Consider the following 16487-nt stretch of genomic DNA (forward strand, 5'->3'; position numbering starts at 1 on the left):
AAGTTTTTTACTCAAAAATCTTCAAAGAGTTAATGTAAGAGAGAAATCTTCCTTCTGATTTACCAAAAATCTATCAGCATGCTTCATTTGCACAGAATTCACATGCTATGAAGACTTTGAAGAAACTGCTGTTATTTTCCTTGTGATATCAGGAGAGCTAGAAGCATCCATTTATTTTCATATAATTTTAAAGAGGAAAGAGTTCAGAGTTGCACTCTGTTAGGAATATACCCCACTGCGTATTGGAACACTGCATTTAATTTCTGCTCTATGGTTCACCTGGGAAACAAAAGTCCTAGGGCAGGAATAACAAATATTTTATTTAATATTTCTTAAGTTCTGCATCAGTGAAGTCAACAGGTGTTCTGCTAATGGTTAACACAGGAACAGCACTGAACGTTAAGATGCCATCAGAGGAGACCTAATAAGAATTTGAGGATTAGCGTCAAAAAAAATCCATATTACTAATACAAATCAAATTGCATTGCAGAGATTGAGGTGAGCACTATCTACAGAGATTTAAAAAAGAAAACAAAGCTCTCAGAATGTCTTGTCTTTCTGTAAGAAACAACAATTTTCATGCTTCATCACCGTGGTCTGCTTTTTACAGTACAAATAAAAACAAAGAGCATATTTTGGCTCAAGACTAGAGACTACTAAAAATATTAATCTGTTAAAATTTGGAAGCAGCATAACTAGAGGTACAATATTGCATTCTGAGTGTCAGAAATTGAAAAACAACTCCCAGAATAGTACAAGATAGGAAATTTATAAAATGCAGTACCCTGCTGCATGGTGCAATCCAGTAACCAATGGCTAGAAATGGAAGGCCCAACGCCACAACCAGCACAACCAGACACTTGATAGCTATGGTCTGCTCCCGCAATCCTGAGAGGTTTTCATACCAGATAGTCAGTAGCTGTTGCTGACAGTTTGGATGGGCCACAAACTGTAATGAAAAAAAAGAAAACAAGGTCATATTATAATTTATACAAAGGGTTATATAATTGCCATATAGAATCACAAGGTTGGAAGAGACCTTTGAAGATCATCAAGTCCAACCATTCCCATCCTATGCTAAACCATATCCCTAAGTACCTCATCTATCCTTTTTTTGAACACATCCAGGGAAGGTGACTCAAACCCCTCCCTGGGCAGCCTGTTCCAGGCCCTGACAACTCTTTCAGTAAAATATTTTTTTCTAATATCCAAAATATACATGATTATTTTAAGTTTAGACCTTAAGAACAATGGGTTGGGGTTTAGTTTTCCCTTTTCTTTAAAATAGAGGTGGTTAATAAAGAAAAAACTGCTGGGCTGATTTAAAGCAGCACTTTGGGGACAAGATTGTACACGTGGACAACCATCCCTGACAGAAGCCTTTCAGGCATCAAAAGAACAACTTTGCATACACAGCTGGATCCCATCAGAGTCGACCCCCAGTCCTAACTTCCAACAATTCCTCAGCAAATCAAGCTGATCCAAAGTACATGCAGAATTTCTGCAGAGTCTGAAAATCGTAGTCTGACCCTAATCCACCACAAGCTTCTCCCCTTCCTGTGCACGCTCCTCACAGACTCCCTCAAACATCATTGCCACTTGATTCAGTTCTTTTGCCAAAGGGTCCAAACACTTCTTTGACTGCCTATATATATTGTCTAAAACCCAGCAAGGCAAGAAATAAATGAAGTGAAGCACAGGATTTTAAACATCACCAGAATGCCAATAGATGAATATTGAAAGGGTTTCTTTTTTCTCACTACCATCAATGGTGCTAGCTACCCTCTCTAATTAAATGTACATGGAATCTGAAAAAATAACTCAGTATGTAAATAAAATTTAGCATTCAATAATACAAAGAAATTGCCTTTTGTGAACCAGATGAAAAGGTCTGCATGATGGACTCAAAATACAACAGATTGTGTTCATGCCTTTGATATTCTCTCATTTGAAAAATTAGTAAATCCTCAAATTTGAGAGTTTTCAAAACCAGTTTTTCCTTTTTCACCATTTTAGGATTTTAAAAGATGCTGAGTGTACAGATTGTTATAACTACATGGCGTCTTAACTCATTAACAGCTTAACAACAGAGGGTCAAATAAGATCTGAGGTGTGTAACAAAATGTAAACATTTCAGTGATTTCTGAGCAAGATGATTTTATTTTTAATGAATTCCTTTATGAGATGTTCCTTTTATCTTTGGTGGTGAGTTTACATTACTATTTATCACTATTGCTCATTTATTTCCATACCAGAAAGACTAAATGGTGTCAAACTTACAGGAAATGGCAGGAACAGATGTGTATAAATACCTGAATAAATATAGCCTCTGATAAAATGACCAAAATTTGCCCTAGTCAGGCATTTGAACTGTCCTTACTGTCAGTATTCTAAGCATACAGAGCTATCACTGACTTTTAATTCATTGAGTGTTGGGACATTTTTGGAATACTTAACCCTACACCTAAATTTTGATACTCTAGTTTTCTTGACATGAGTATCTTGACATGTCCTGACATGGACACAAAGATGGTATTTGAATATACTTACTCTCTTTTCACCTAACTTTGATCCCTGCTCAAGTCAATGATAAAATTTCAACTGACCTTAACTAAGCAGAGCCAAGACATCCACAGGGAAGGACACTTGTAACCAGCTGCTTTGAAATAGGGGAGGAGGGAGCCAGACAAACATCAGGACAAGGAAATAGGGCATCAAGTGAATTTTTCAGGATTTGGCCATAAAGAGACAGACAGACAAGTGGAAAAATAGGTTCTCCTCAGACAGTTACCAGAACATAAATTTGCTCTCTTGAGCCTTTTGGATAAGTTTCATTAGTCTCTAGCTTCCACATATTCCTCTTTAAGAGTACAAAAACGGAAGGAGAGCAGAGATGAAACTAAACTGGCACACACTAAGGATCTAGTAACCACAGAAAAAAAAAAAAACCAACAAACCCCAGGCAATTCCCATCGTTCTCCTAAGCAGCAAATACATGCAAATGTTATTTTCCAAGCTTCAGTAAGATTCCAATATGTTCGCAGGGAAAAGTAATGAATTCCAAATTAATTATGGAATGATCAAACAAGCTGCTGCCAACAACTGCATTTGCTTAGATGTGCTTTAAGTTTTCTTTACTAAAATCAGTTTTGGTGAAGCTTGTTGAAGGGTGAGCATGTATCATAGTATTTCTAAAGGATCTCTTTAGCATGAAGCAACGTGGACATGAGGAAAACTCTGCAGCCACTCCATCAGGACTGTGTTGTGTAACCAGGGGTACGTAGCTCACGTTGGGTGCTGCTACTGAAAAAACATAAGGGGTGTGGAAGCAGAATCCTATAGCTCCTTATGTTCTTTGCCCATTATGTTTGGATTTCTGGCAAAGTGCATTTTTAAGGTGTTACCAATATCACTATTACACCACGTCCAGTGAGACTGCCTCATCACATGGGATTAAGCATACAGGTAAACAGTCTAGTTACTCCAGGGTTTGAAGAGATCTGGTAATATACTTGCCACAGTGGTTGATGATAATTAGCAAGTCCTAGGAAATTGCTGCCTTGACCTTTAAAAAAGGGAAAGCAATCTTCACACTTCAATCTACTTTGCTCTAAAAGTGAAGTCCCAAGGTATTATGGTGTGTGATTCATTAATCAGTTGGATCACAGCTGAATGCAGCTTTTACCTATAGTGGAACGGCCAACAGAAATAAAAGTCTTCAAATACTTTTATTTAAGAAATTAATATCAACTGGTTTTTGTTCTTTGAAAATTAATGTCAACAGGAAGTATGTGTGTATTATTTTTATTAGCTGTTACCTTAGAAATCTTATGTACCATATAAACTGACAGCTTGGCCCATTTGAAGAAACTAAAAATAGAGAGACTATTTTTTTTAAATTCTGACATATGCCATCAGTCTCTTATTTTGCCAAGATAAATTTCATTCTCAACTCAAAGGACATCAAGGGACAAACCCCACAGCAGATTAATCTGTGACCAAAGACCAGAAAGTAAATTGTTTCAAATTATAAAGACATTTTTTAAAGGCAAGCTTAAAACTGTAGGGAAAAGGAGAGAGAAGAAATACATTACCAAAGGGAACGGGGAAGAAACAGCAGAAGGCTTTGAGGGAGCTGGCCTAGGGCTATGAATGAGCCCATGGGCCCTCTTGCATTTTATCCAGAGCTGCATGCTGGTCTGTTCCTCCTGGTCTATAAACATTTTGATCCAACGCTAAGAGGAGATCTGCCTGTGCTATAATTTCCCCCAGAAAAGCAAGGAGTTGGTGAATAAGATGCCAATGGTTATGGCAGGGACTCCTAAGAAGATCTTAGCAACTTGTTTAACTGTTGGTAGCTGCAGGATATGTGCCACTTCCAAGCCCTTGGAGCAACTCATGTCACTTCTCCGATATAGAAAAGCTCTGAAACTGATCCTTCTCTCCAGCTCTCCCGAAATATTTTAATTTTTTTTTCAGCAAGTGCAAGTTCTTCTGTGTTTTTGCCCCTGTATATTTGTTTCCCCTAATTTCATCTCTTCTGAGGACAGTAGAATTACATCATATTTTCCCTCCCAATCATGTCATCCTTCAACCTTGTTCCTTCTGCATTTCTCCTCTGTTCTTTCATCCTACTTTCCATTCAGCTTCTTACTTTTCATTACATATTGATCTTATTATCATATTTATCTAATATTTTTGGATCCATTCCCTAGTGAACAACAAAGATGTATGAGGACAGTATTCTGGTCAGTAAAAAATAGAAAAATATTTTAAAAGATCCCAATTTTAATTCATCTTCTTTTCTAAGCATGATTGGCTAACACTTCACATGCATTCAGTTCCATGAACCAAGTCATCTGTATGTCAATATTTTTCTGTATGACTAAGAATGATTATAATGCTATTTATTCCTAATGGCTGAGTTTAGACATAGCAAGAACAGATCCTGGCACACTCTGATGCACACTCAAACAAACAAAGAGAATTTTCAATCTTATTTCTTATCAATTGATTCAAAACAGCAGTGTTTGAAAATTAAAGCCTGTGCTTTTACTTAAACTCCTACTGATTGCACTTGGAAATTCCACTCTGACTTGTCTCAGCACGAACTGCAGAGCTTGGCCCAGCATCAGCAATTTCACTGAAATTGTGTTGGCAATCTAAAAGACAGAGTTAAGATACAATACTAAAAGCACTGCTACTGCAGCAATTGAGCACACAGAGCAAAACTGCTTCTTCTAACTAGTTTTTCTTGCCTTTTTCAGTCCCTTAGTCCTTCACTATTGGGGCTGCAGTTTCAGTCTGAACCTTAACAACAAAATCATATCCTGTTTACGAGACGTGATACAGTTTAATGCAGTGCTTCGGGTATTAACTGCAAGAGCTTCATTACTAATAGAATTAAAAACGCCATTTCCCTAGCAGTGAACTTCTGAGCACACATTTGCTTACTTGTCATACGCTTTTCCCTGCCTCCCCACCCTCTGAGAAAGGCATGCGGCTCATTTACCATTTCATGGAGCTGCACTTCAGTTTGTCTAGACTGTCCTGCAACAGTGACCTGACTTTAATGCAGCTGACCCAGAAGCACAGCTAGAAATACTGAAAGCTGAGAAACCTAAGGCACATCCTTGCCTGCTTCCTGCAGTTAAGGCAGTAAACGCATCCCGTGTGAAGTTCCTACATCTGATTCTCTTCTCCAGTCAGAATATCGCTAGAGTCTGCCACAGTTGTAACAGAGCCAATACCAGCATCAGAGTGCCATCATGGCACATGTCGGGGCTCAAACCTTGTCATGCCCTCTCTAGTGGCCATTTACATGGAACAGCACAAGTACGACTGCAGTAGCAACTCTGCACCACCTATTTCTTTCTTTCTACCAAGATCATTAGTCTGGTAGACTCTCAACTGTATTTGTCATGAAATGATGTTTATCCATAAATAATCTCTTGCAAGAGAAGGGAACAAGTTTGCTATGTGGAATTGCCTTCTTTTGTACTGTGTAAACTTTTGTTTTTAACAGACCAGTGTGGCCCTTTGCTCAGCAATGAATTACATCAGGGACAACCACCTCTTAGAAGAGAGAGGCTACAGCAAGAAAGCCGAGACACAAATCTAAGCCAAGGTTTGGTAACATTAATATGTAGCAGCATAAAGAACTCTTATGTTATTTAGATATGATAACACACTTAAGTACTTTGATTCTTCCTCTGTTCTGTTCTTTTATAATTAAATTAAGTTGTATGTATTTACCTTGGATTTTGGTAATTAGCATGCATTTATCTGCTGTAGGCCAATTCTACATTGGAAACAATGATTTGCTGTTTGGATCTGCATTTGCAAATTTTTATTAACTGTATTCTGAGGACATAATAAACACCACCATTTCCTAGCTGTTCTGACAGGTTGTTTACAATTCATTTTATATGGCAGACTGGCTCAACAGGTGGCCACAGAACACAGCCTTATTTATTCCGAAAGACACAAGACTTCTTGCAGAGATAATGAAATTATAATGGCTGATAAGAATGGAAATGATGCTATGTAACGTAAATAGGTAGCTGTAAATAATACACAGCCATTGCTATACTTCTTGCTGTCTTAAGAGTAGGACACCATATTAGCTAATTTCCATGCTGGGGTAGTGGGATCTTGTAAAGAACACCACAGCTGTAAATTGAAAACTGCTATGATAAATGGTTATGCATTACAGCAGAAGTGCAATACACAGCTCCATTTTTCCAACACATAGTGTTCATTCACAGAACTACTGCTCATGAAACAGTACTGTGAGAGAGACATCAAATGAAAACACATTGATAAATACAGGTGCAAAGGTGAAGGACTGGAATGAACTGGTCAACTAGCCACAAGTATATTTTGTACAGTCTTCAGGACTGAATTATGAAATGTGTTTAAAGGAACACACAGAGTAAGTCAGGTAGAATTTCTATTACAACCCATAGTTGAAGATGAGATGTTGATTTCCTGTCATATTTATATACTTAAAGGCAACTTGGAAGTTCTCTTTTCCTTTTTCAAAGTAGTAAAAGGGAGACATTTATTATAGAAAGACATATGTGTTTACAAAGATACTAGTAGAAAGCTGCAAGACTCACTTCTCAGAATTTACTTGCCTGATTAAGTTATTTAAGGCAGGAAGCAAAGGTAATCAAAAGAATTAATGTACAAACCAGTTATTTTCATTGGTTGAAACCACCACTTTCAGAAATACAGCTTTCTCTTTGGATTAGATATTATCACACAGGCTGGCAGGAAGACATCCTTACTCTCGTTGAGTGAAAATCTGGCTCCACTGAAATCTCTTATTTTGGATTAATCAGGAGAAAGATCTGACCAACTGTGTACAGCCTTGCCAGCACAGCTGATTTATGTCATTACAATCTCCTGCCAGTTCTCTGCTGTGAGAAGTAGATTAAAAGTCCTTCACTGTAGTCCCCCTTCTGCCAGCTTCTGCCTTGTGAGAATTCTGCCTGCACGCGCTATGTCTCAGTAATGCACCTGACCACTTGTTCAGAACACGGTGGAGTAACGAGCTGCCGCTGCGTTGCTATTACGCTGCCCGAGGGCAGCGGCTACGAGGAGTTTACCTTTTTGACTTCGTATTTAATGGCCAGCTTCACGCGGCTCAGCGACGCTCTGTGCCTCTGCGCTTCAACTGGCTCGGAGTTTAAATCTCCGTTCAGAATGGCCTCCACTTCTTCCGAGTCCCGGCAGAGATCGAGAACACCAACCACAAAGTCCTTGCACTGCATAGACAGCTTGCGGTAGTCATTCTGAAACAGAAGGGTTAGAGGAAGCGGGCCGTGAGGAACGCGCTTGCGAATGAACGGCAAAGGGAAAAAGAACCTGTGCAAGTTGCTAAAAATTAATAGTGCATGTCAAGTTCGGGGTGTATCAGACATTACAGAGCTCTTGCGCAGTGGAATGATTTCTTCTCTGACACAGGGTAGCCACTTGGATAGAAGATGATGACAGCTGTTTAACAGAGCACGGGAACATCACAGAACAGCGTGATGAAAAGAACTCAACTGGGGAGCAAGGGGAAGTTGAATGGACAAGTAAGAACTGCACAAACAAACCAGGACCAGAACTCCTGAAATACTGATCTCACCCTTGCAGAACCTTTGCAGACAAATAATGAAATTATGTTGACAGGGTTGGCTCCCAGGCTACAAGTCTATTTCTGCTGTTTCTGCACTGCTAAAATGGCTGCCTGCTCTTTACTCTAATGTATCACATATTAATTTCCTCCCTTTTCCCCTGCTTCCCACTTGGAACCACTGCGTACACACCAATGTGTATAGGGGGTTACAAAGTGACATGAACTTGGACACCCATGTCCTGGGCAAAATACCCCAAATTTCCTTTATAAGCAACACAGAAAACAGCTTCTTCGAAGGACAGTTCAAAGATACTAGGGTCCTGAGTCATCCACTAAGAGACAACTTTCCACAGACAACAGACTACAGTAAGACATTTCTGCAAACCTCAACTCTTGTAAGAGCTTTGTCCATCTTCCTTTTCCTCTTTCCTTCACTATCTGGCACAAACCATTCCTCTTCCCCAAATCACCTATTATGTCAATCTCTCTTGTGTTTGCTCTCACTCCATCAGTTCTCACTTCCATTACTGTTGGAGTCAACATTCCTGCTTGTTTCACTTTCTGAAAGTATATAAAGCAAATATCCCCCTTCTTCCCATTCAGATTTTTTCTGAACTGAACCTCTTAGCAAAGCATTTCTTCTTCACTCCTCACAACTTCCATTTTTGCACAGTTATCTTTGGCTCTTTCCAGACTTGTAGCTCATTCACTACAGCTGTGAAGTCCTGCTGTGTGATGCAGAAAGACAACTACTTTTCACTGGTCCTTACTCTTTTCATCTTTCCCCAAACACCTTCAGCCCTCCAACACTTGGGCATCACTCAGGACACGGTCCCAATGTGCTGTGAACCCTTCTGTGCAGGTAGGGTGCAATGGTACAGCTTTTTGCTGTGCTCACACCTTGTATCTGGCACGCTGCTCACAAGTTTAACACTCTCCATCCTTAGTCTTTTTGCTGCCTCCTTACAACCAAGCTTATGTCTATCTGTGAGGGGCTACCTTTAAACTTCTCAGTTGCTTGCATATGTCAAAGATTTCCAATCTAATCTCCTCTCTCTTCTGACAAAACATTTGTGGCTACATTTCAAGAAATTAGGATGACCCTAATAAATGTGAAGTTTTGATTGCACTTTTATTTATGCCTGTATAAGCCTGCCACCACCTCTGCGACATTAACTATACACTCTTACCTGCTATTTGCTTTAGTAGAAAGCTTGGTCTTCATTTACACAACCATGTCCTCCCAGTTAGACTTCTAGGAATTCTTTATCCGACATAAAGCACCTGACTTCCTCACACGAGGCTACAGTTGGAGAAGGGAACTTGACTGAACCTGCTCATTTTACCTTAGTGCATCAAATGTTTCAGTGCCTGACTAAAAATAACATTGCCCTCTCCTTCAACAACTGCACAGTCTTTCTTGATCTCCCGCCCCGGCTCCACTAGCCCATCAGAAGGCTAGTGTGAGTCCTCTGCCTCTCTATTCTTGTGTGTTTACTGTCAATTTTCAGACACAGCCTTTTTAAAAGTCACTTTGCAGAGGGGTGGGGGGTGTGTAGGGGTGTACAGATTTTTCCTTTCTGGTTCCTGTTGTGTTAAAAATTCTTCCTTCTGGCTTCCACCCTCATAATTTTCTCATTTAATGTCTTTTTTTTTCCTCCAACCCTCGCTATTTCCCCTTTACCCAGCTAGCTTTTCCCTCCTTGTACCGCTAATTTTTGTTCAATTTTTAACTTCGCATCTATAAAATGGGATAGAGAAATTAATGTGCTCTCAGCTTCAAATTATTCTGGGAGAAGATTGGAAAAGAGGCTGCATAGGATAATTTCAGGAATCAGATATCAATCCCATATGTCAGATTAAGATATGGATCAAAAGGAAATATTACTTGTGATAAACAAATACTACTAGGAATTGTGTTGTTATGGAAAACTATCCAACCAAATAGAGACTTGGAAACAACCACTCCTACTGAGAGACCTAAACAGGACCCAGTTATTTCCTTTGGTCATAGATGACAAATTAATTCAGTTGTCAGTGAACCAACAGGATGTAAGGCTATTTTAGATTTTTGGTAACCAAGGAGAATAGTACAGAAGAGCCAATTATAAAAATAACACTGGGATTCATGATTAAATTCAGTGAAAGGATAAGCAAGTATATTTATGACTAAGATTTAGGACCTTAAAAGAGCCAAGTGTGGTAAGAAAGCTGGTCAAGGGAGTGAAACACACTTATAAGCATGGAAGTCTGAATGTAGAGAAGGCTTTCACTTAAAAGATGTGGAAATGATTAGACATCAGATCCTACAGAGAGAAAAACTTTGCAGAGGAAGACTCCAGAGCGGTGGCTAGAATGGCAGTTTTAAATGTGAACAGTCTTTCTAGGCATTCTAGTCAAGAAAGAAAAGTTTCATCATAGAGACCAAGAACTGTATGTATAAACTGCTAGAAGTCAAGCCTGCAAGGGATATTAAGCAAAGCACAAGGAGGTAAGATGATATAAAAAGAAAATGGGGATTTTTTTTTTTTCTTAAAGACAAAGAAGACTAAAGACAACCCTAGTAAAGTGAAAAACAATACTTTGCCTTCAGTTTACTGAAGTCCTATAAACTCTGTTTATATCGTTTTAAAAACAGAATTATGTATCTGTAAAACCCTGGAACACTCTCCCTTAAATTTTCTATTTCAAGCAAGAGGCGCTTACACATTTCACTACAGCTAAAGAAAGAAATTTACTGAGATGCCTGAGCAAACCCCATGATAATCACCACATACAACATAATGTTAATTCAAAAGGAATAAGACTGGTAAGTAATTTTACTTAAACACACAAAGTAGTTGTAAATCCACTACTCGCAGCACATGGGAGGATGCACTGATTTTACTGGCTACAGTAGGAGTACTAGATAGCCAAAAGAGAAAGTACATTCTTTCTCTTGTAATTTCACAAGGAAAAAAAGGAGTCTTTCAGTGTTATTTCTATTTATCCTATGCTAAAAGGTGACATCTGATTAAGGTTTAATAAAGTTTAGTTTCAATGTGTTTATATTCTTCAAGCAATATATGGCATAACACAACCCAACTTCTGTTACTGTGTGTTATGGTCATGAGCTGTCCAGTTGAGGGAAGCAACCTCACTTACAAGGTCTTCTCTCATTTCTTTGTTAACTGTGAAGTAAAAGAAGGAGAAATAGGAGACTTCTAATAGGAAATATCAAAAGTTACCCCTTGCTAAAGTTTCACTCCATTTTTTTAACCATTTTACTACTCTCTTTTTCCTTAAAATAACACAGAAATGTAAACCCAAAATTACATTACTAAGAAGTTACTTCTCTAGCAACTTCCACAGAATCACAAGGTTGGAAGAGACCTTTAAGATCATCAAGTCAACCGTTCCTGTCCTATGCTAAAGAGAATCTGTGATTCTGTAAACCATATCCCTAAGTACCTCATGTACCTGTCTGTTAAACACATCCAGGGATGGTGACTCAACCCCTTCCCTGGGCAGCCTGTTCCACATCCTGACAGCTCTTTCAATGAAAAATTTTTTCCTAATGTCTTATCTGACCCTGCCCTGGGACAGTTTTGTCCTATCACCTGGCTGAAAAGACCAATACCCACCTCTCTACCTCTAGAAGACAGGCAAATCTGATTTCGTTTCCTAGAGTTTAAGTTATAACTGTGCCTCACACACATCCAAGTACACAGGTGCAGCCTTTTATCAGGTTCATAAAACATAAACATTCAACTAAGTTTCTACTGCAGTCACATACACAGTTTGAAAGATCATTTAACACTGTTTTCTCCATTAGGACAAACTAAGCAAGAAGAATACACTTCCCTGGCAGTTACAATTGTGAAATATTGCCAGCAAAGGGCACAGTGTTGTAAAATCATCTTACTTGGCAATAGCGGGACAAACTGCGATTGCGGTAGTACCGTGAGAAGACTGCTATTCCATCAGACTGCCGACTGTTTCCATTTCACTGTTCTCCCATGAATGGAGACTCATCCCCACAAACGTGTCAGAGCTCCTGACTGATCCTGGCAGTGTGCAAAGCTCCTGCCCTCACAGCTTACACTGGCATCCTGAAAAATACACCTGTCCAGGCTGTGAATAGCCCTGCTGATTCGTGATGGACAGGCTGCTTTGCCGACCACCCAAGTTACCCACATTTCTACTAAAAATTAACAGTGCTACATGTTTCTTGATAATAACCATTCCTGCTTATAGAAGTGATGCCTATTGGCAGATAAAATTAAAGATATGATGGATTAAGTTTTATTCTATCCAATTTGAGGATTAGATACAGGCTACATTACTTACAAACGCTGTTAGAATAACTGAAAACCGGAATATGCATTGTTAATGTCTGACTTTGAATCTTACACCAGGAAAACTTGCCAGATTTGCCTCTCCAGTCTTCACTTGTGTATTAGCAAATCAAATCTACTTCAGTCAATTCCAGAGTCAAACAGACTGCTTTTCTGGAATTAAACAGACAAACATTACCCACATTCTAACCGTGGGACCCAATTCTCAATCTTCTACCTCTAGGGTATTCTGCCAGTAGCAAAAAACAGAATCTGTGGTCTCAGTCACCCACATACACCTCTGCTTACTCTTGAGAAGCTTAGGGTGATAGCTGGACGTGATAATCTAAAGGGTTCTTTCCAACTAAGACAATTTTGTGGTTCTAAATGAAGTCACCAGATCACTCATATCTTTCCTGGCCTAAACAAGGTTACAAGAAGTCCCTGTGTGGAATATCCATCTTTGAAAAGCCCTCCTACACACTGTGCAAGTTGCCAATTTTTTAACATGAAGCTAATCTTCAGGGGAACACCACAGTAAGGGACCCACAGACCTGCTTATACAGTGGGGCTCTTTGCCTCTTTTTCATCATGATACGGGGACTTAGCTTCTAGGATCAACAAAGCACTCTCTCAGCTAAGCACTCCCTCTATTGCACGCAACCTCACACAGCTGGCTTTACTAGCTATATCATCTTAAATGAGAGAGGTATCAAAAAAATTAAGAGTTACACAAACATCTTTGTAACATCAAAAGTATCAGCCTGGATTCTGCATTCCACAGATGCCGTAGTTGACACAGGTACACACTGGACAACTGGTGATGACAGACAGTGCACACAAGCAGTTTTGGAGGACTCTGGCACACATCTACAGTTGGATCTCAGCCGGCTCAAATCTGCATATTCTGTTCTCATAATGTTAAAGGACTACCTTGCGAGTTCATCCCAAATTTTTACAAAGAATATATCAATCTGCCTGCAAAGAATGAAGCATATTAACAAAATAACAATCTTCAGCTGCTTTCACCCGTAAGATTTTTAACCATGACTCGCAGTTTTGCGTATCTGGCTGCTGGTAGAGACCGGGGGCTGCAGAAAATGGCTGCTGTAAGGAGCAGCTGGAATTCTCTGCAGGCCCCAAAGACTAAACATCAGCCAATTCAAGGCCAGAGTTGCTGCTGACCAAGGCCGAGCCAATCAGCAATGGTCACAGCGCCTCTGTGAACCACATATAGCAGGAAAAAACCTGCAAGCAGCTGCATTTTGCCAGCAGAGAAGGGAGTGAGACTATGTTAAGAGCTGTGCATACACCAAGGACTGGGAGGACACGGGAGGAGGTGCCCCAGATGCCAGAGAGAAAGATGCCACTGCAGCCTGTGGTGAAACCCATGGTGAAGCAGGTTTCCCCCTGCAGCCCATGGAAAAGGCTGAGACCTCACTTGCATCTAATAGAGAGGCCCCACGCTGGAGCAGGTGGAGACATACAGGAGATGCTGTGACCCGTGTTGGACTAAGCCCCTGCCAGTACTTGCAGCCCGTGGAGGCAGAGATGAGTGAGAGAGAAATTTGCGCTGGAACAGCTTTGCTGGGGGAAGGCTTGTGACCCCCTGGAGGACTGGGACTGAGAGACATTGTGATTTATGACTGCCCGCCATAGCAGTGATCCACGGCAGTGCAGCTGATGAAGAGATAAAGCCCTATGGGAAAGGACTCACATTGCAGAAGTTCATGGAGGACTGTCTCCTGGGGGTGGGACCACACAGTGCATCAGGGGGAGGGTGTGAGGAATGCTCCACACTCCCCCACCCCTGGCCAAGAAGGAAACCAACTTGCAAGGAACTGACCGAAGCCCCCATTTTCCCAGTCCCTGCCCCCCCTCCCTGTGCCACAATGCAGGGGAAGAAGGGAGTGAAATCATTAATAGAGTGAAGTCTGCTAAGATAGGAGCAGGGGTGGGGGGAGGTAGAGGTGTTTTAAGGTCTGGAAAAGAAAACAGTTCATGAAGAAGTGACCAAGAAACCCATTTCCCCAGTCCCTGCCCCACCCTGTGCCACAACGGGAGAGAAGGAGGGCGCAAAATCCTGACTAAAGTCTGCTAAGAACGGAAGGATGGGGAGAAGATGTTTTAAGATCTGGTTGTGCTTCTCATTATCCAACTGATTTCACTGCGCATGTAGTGTAGTGTATTAAATTGTATAGTTTTCTTTCTTTCACTCTGTGTTGAGTTTGTTCTGCCCATGTCATTGATGAGAAGATGATCTCTCCCTGTCCTTACACTGACTCTTAAGCCTCTCAATATATATTTCCTCCCCTGTCCAACCATAAAGGGGAGTGATAGACTGACTTTTGTGTGCGTCTGGCCTCCAGCCAAGGCTAAACCACCACACCCTGCAAAAGAAAATGTACACTGAGCAATCATATACAAACAAAATATATACATTTTCTTTTGAGAGCCACAATCCTGTAAGCACGCCAGCTTGCAACTGTGTACAACCACCTATCTAGTTCACACACATAATATGCAATCATAGTTTTATGTTGCCTATTACGTGTTAAACAGATGGTTTGAGATTAGGTATATAGTCAGTTTGCATATATAACTGCAGGACCGGTATATGCAAATCAAGCACATAATTGCACTAATGATTATGGAGCTGGGCTTTGTCCTTTTAAATGCTGGACCTAAACACAGTTCAAGCTTGAACACTCTTTGTTAGTTCAGCTGAGATAACACTATGTAAATTTACTTGGAACAGTGACAGATCCCACTTTTAGATGCACGTCCACATCTTCCGCTGGTTTCAGTAGGAGCTTTCGGCAAAACTGGGAACAGGGATTTATCCTATATAAAGCAGGACCACAATCTTTTTTGATCCTTGCTATGATGGACCAAATTCTGATGTGGTATCAGCTAGCGCAATTTCCACTGAATTGAGTTTGCTTACATAGGACAGCATTTATCCGCTACACAGAGACTACTATCACGTGGCTTTTTAGCTACCTTGTCCTGTTTTTTTTCCTATGGTGACTCCAGAGGAAAGTTCCATCAGCTGTTCTGACTGCTAGAAATTCTCCCATCACTACACAGTAAGAGTTTTAAAGTTCTCAGGGAGGAGGGTAAATAGCAATTAACTTTAGTAACCCAGAGGAGCTGCAGTGGCCAGGGTCTGCTAAAAATACAAGAAGAAAACATAAGAAGCAGGAATATTTGCATTGCAAAGTATCTTGTGGTGCTACTGGGATTGGAAAACACAATTCTCCAACTATGGTAATGAACACTTTTTTACATTAAGATACGGTTCCAGACTGAGCTTCCCTAGCCAGTCTGTCAGGTAGAAAGCAGCACACCTCAGAGACCTCTAACCACACAGAGACAGATGCCAGGACAACACCGCTCTCTAAGTTTTTCTAACTTAACAGGTTTTGTCTTTCTCAACACAAAAAAGGAATTAAACCAGCAGTTTTGATACACTTAGAAGACACTTCCTGATGAGACATGTTGGTGATAAAAACCTCTCATAAACATCAAAACTTGTGAAGCCCAGAGTGAAGCAGAATTCTGCTTATGGATCTTCGACACAGAACCTGATCAACACTGCTGCCTTCTTTCTAGTTATTCCTACTACATATAAAACACCCCTAAAATACAGGAGAGAATCTAATCAGCTGCTTTGAGAGACTGAATTTTGGTGTGATATCAATAGGTGTGGAAGAATGAAGGGTTTTTTGGTTGGGAGGTTTTTTGTTTGTTTTTTTAGGATTTCTTTTACGATTTGTTAGCAGATTGGACTCGGGTAAAACAAATTTCTGATGTCATCTGAATTCCTGCTGTCAATCCCTGGAATAAGGACTAAGATCTCCAAGAAACTATGCTGCTGTACTGGCTGCTAAAATGATAACTTGCTGCTTTGACAGCCAGACACTGATAATCTCTACTGTTCCCTTAGGTGGTTTCCAGACCTAAAAAAGGAGTCACTATCATGTTCAGACAAGCCAGATGCACATTACCAAGATTAGAAAACGCAAAAAAAATCCTAAATG

At 40.2% G+C, this 16487-nt stretch overlaps 1 protein-coding gene across 2 annotated transcripts in view; it reads right to left on the reverse strand.

Annotated features, from left to right (window-relative positions):
* The window catches only part of TRPC3 (transient receptor potential cation channel subfamily C member 3), a gene marked incomplete at its 5' end in the record, with an annotated part of 44542 nt that overhangs the window by 14495 nt on the left and 13560 nt on the right, over positions 1–16487 (reverse strand). For both annotated transcript variants that reach the window (XM_084263316.1, XM_084263315.1), the window contains 2 exons: positions 785–949; positions 7614–7799. In XM_084263316.1, the coding sequence (XP_084119442.1) occupies positions 785–949; positions 7614–7799 (351 nt within the window). The remainder of the gene's footprint in view (positions 1–784; positions 950–7613; positions 7800–16487) is intronic.

Source organism: Gallinula chloropus (assembly GCF_964237585.1).
Source record: "Gallinula chloropus genome assembly, chromosome: 4".
NCBI classification, from domain to species: Eukaryota; Metazoa; Chordata; class Aves; order Gruiformes; family Rallidae; genus Gallinula; species Gallinula chloropus.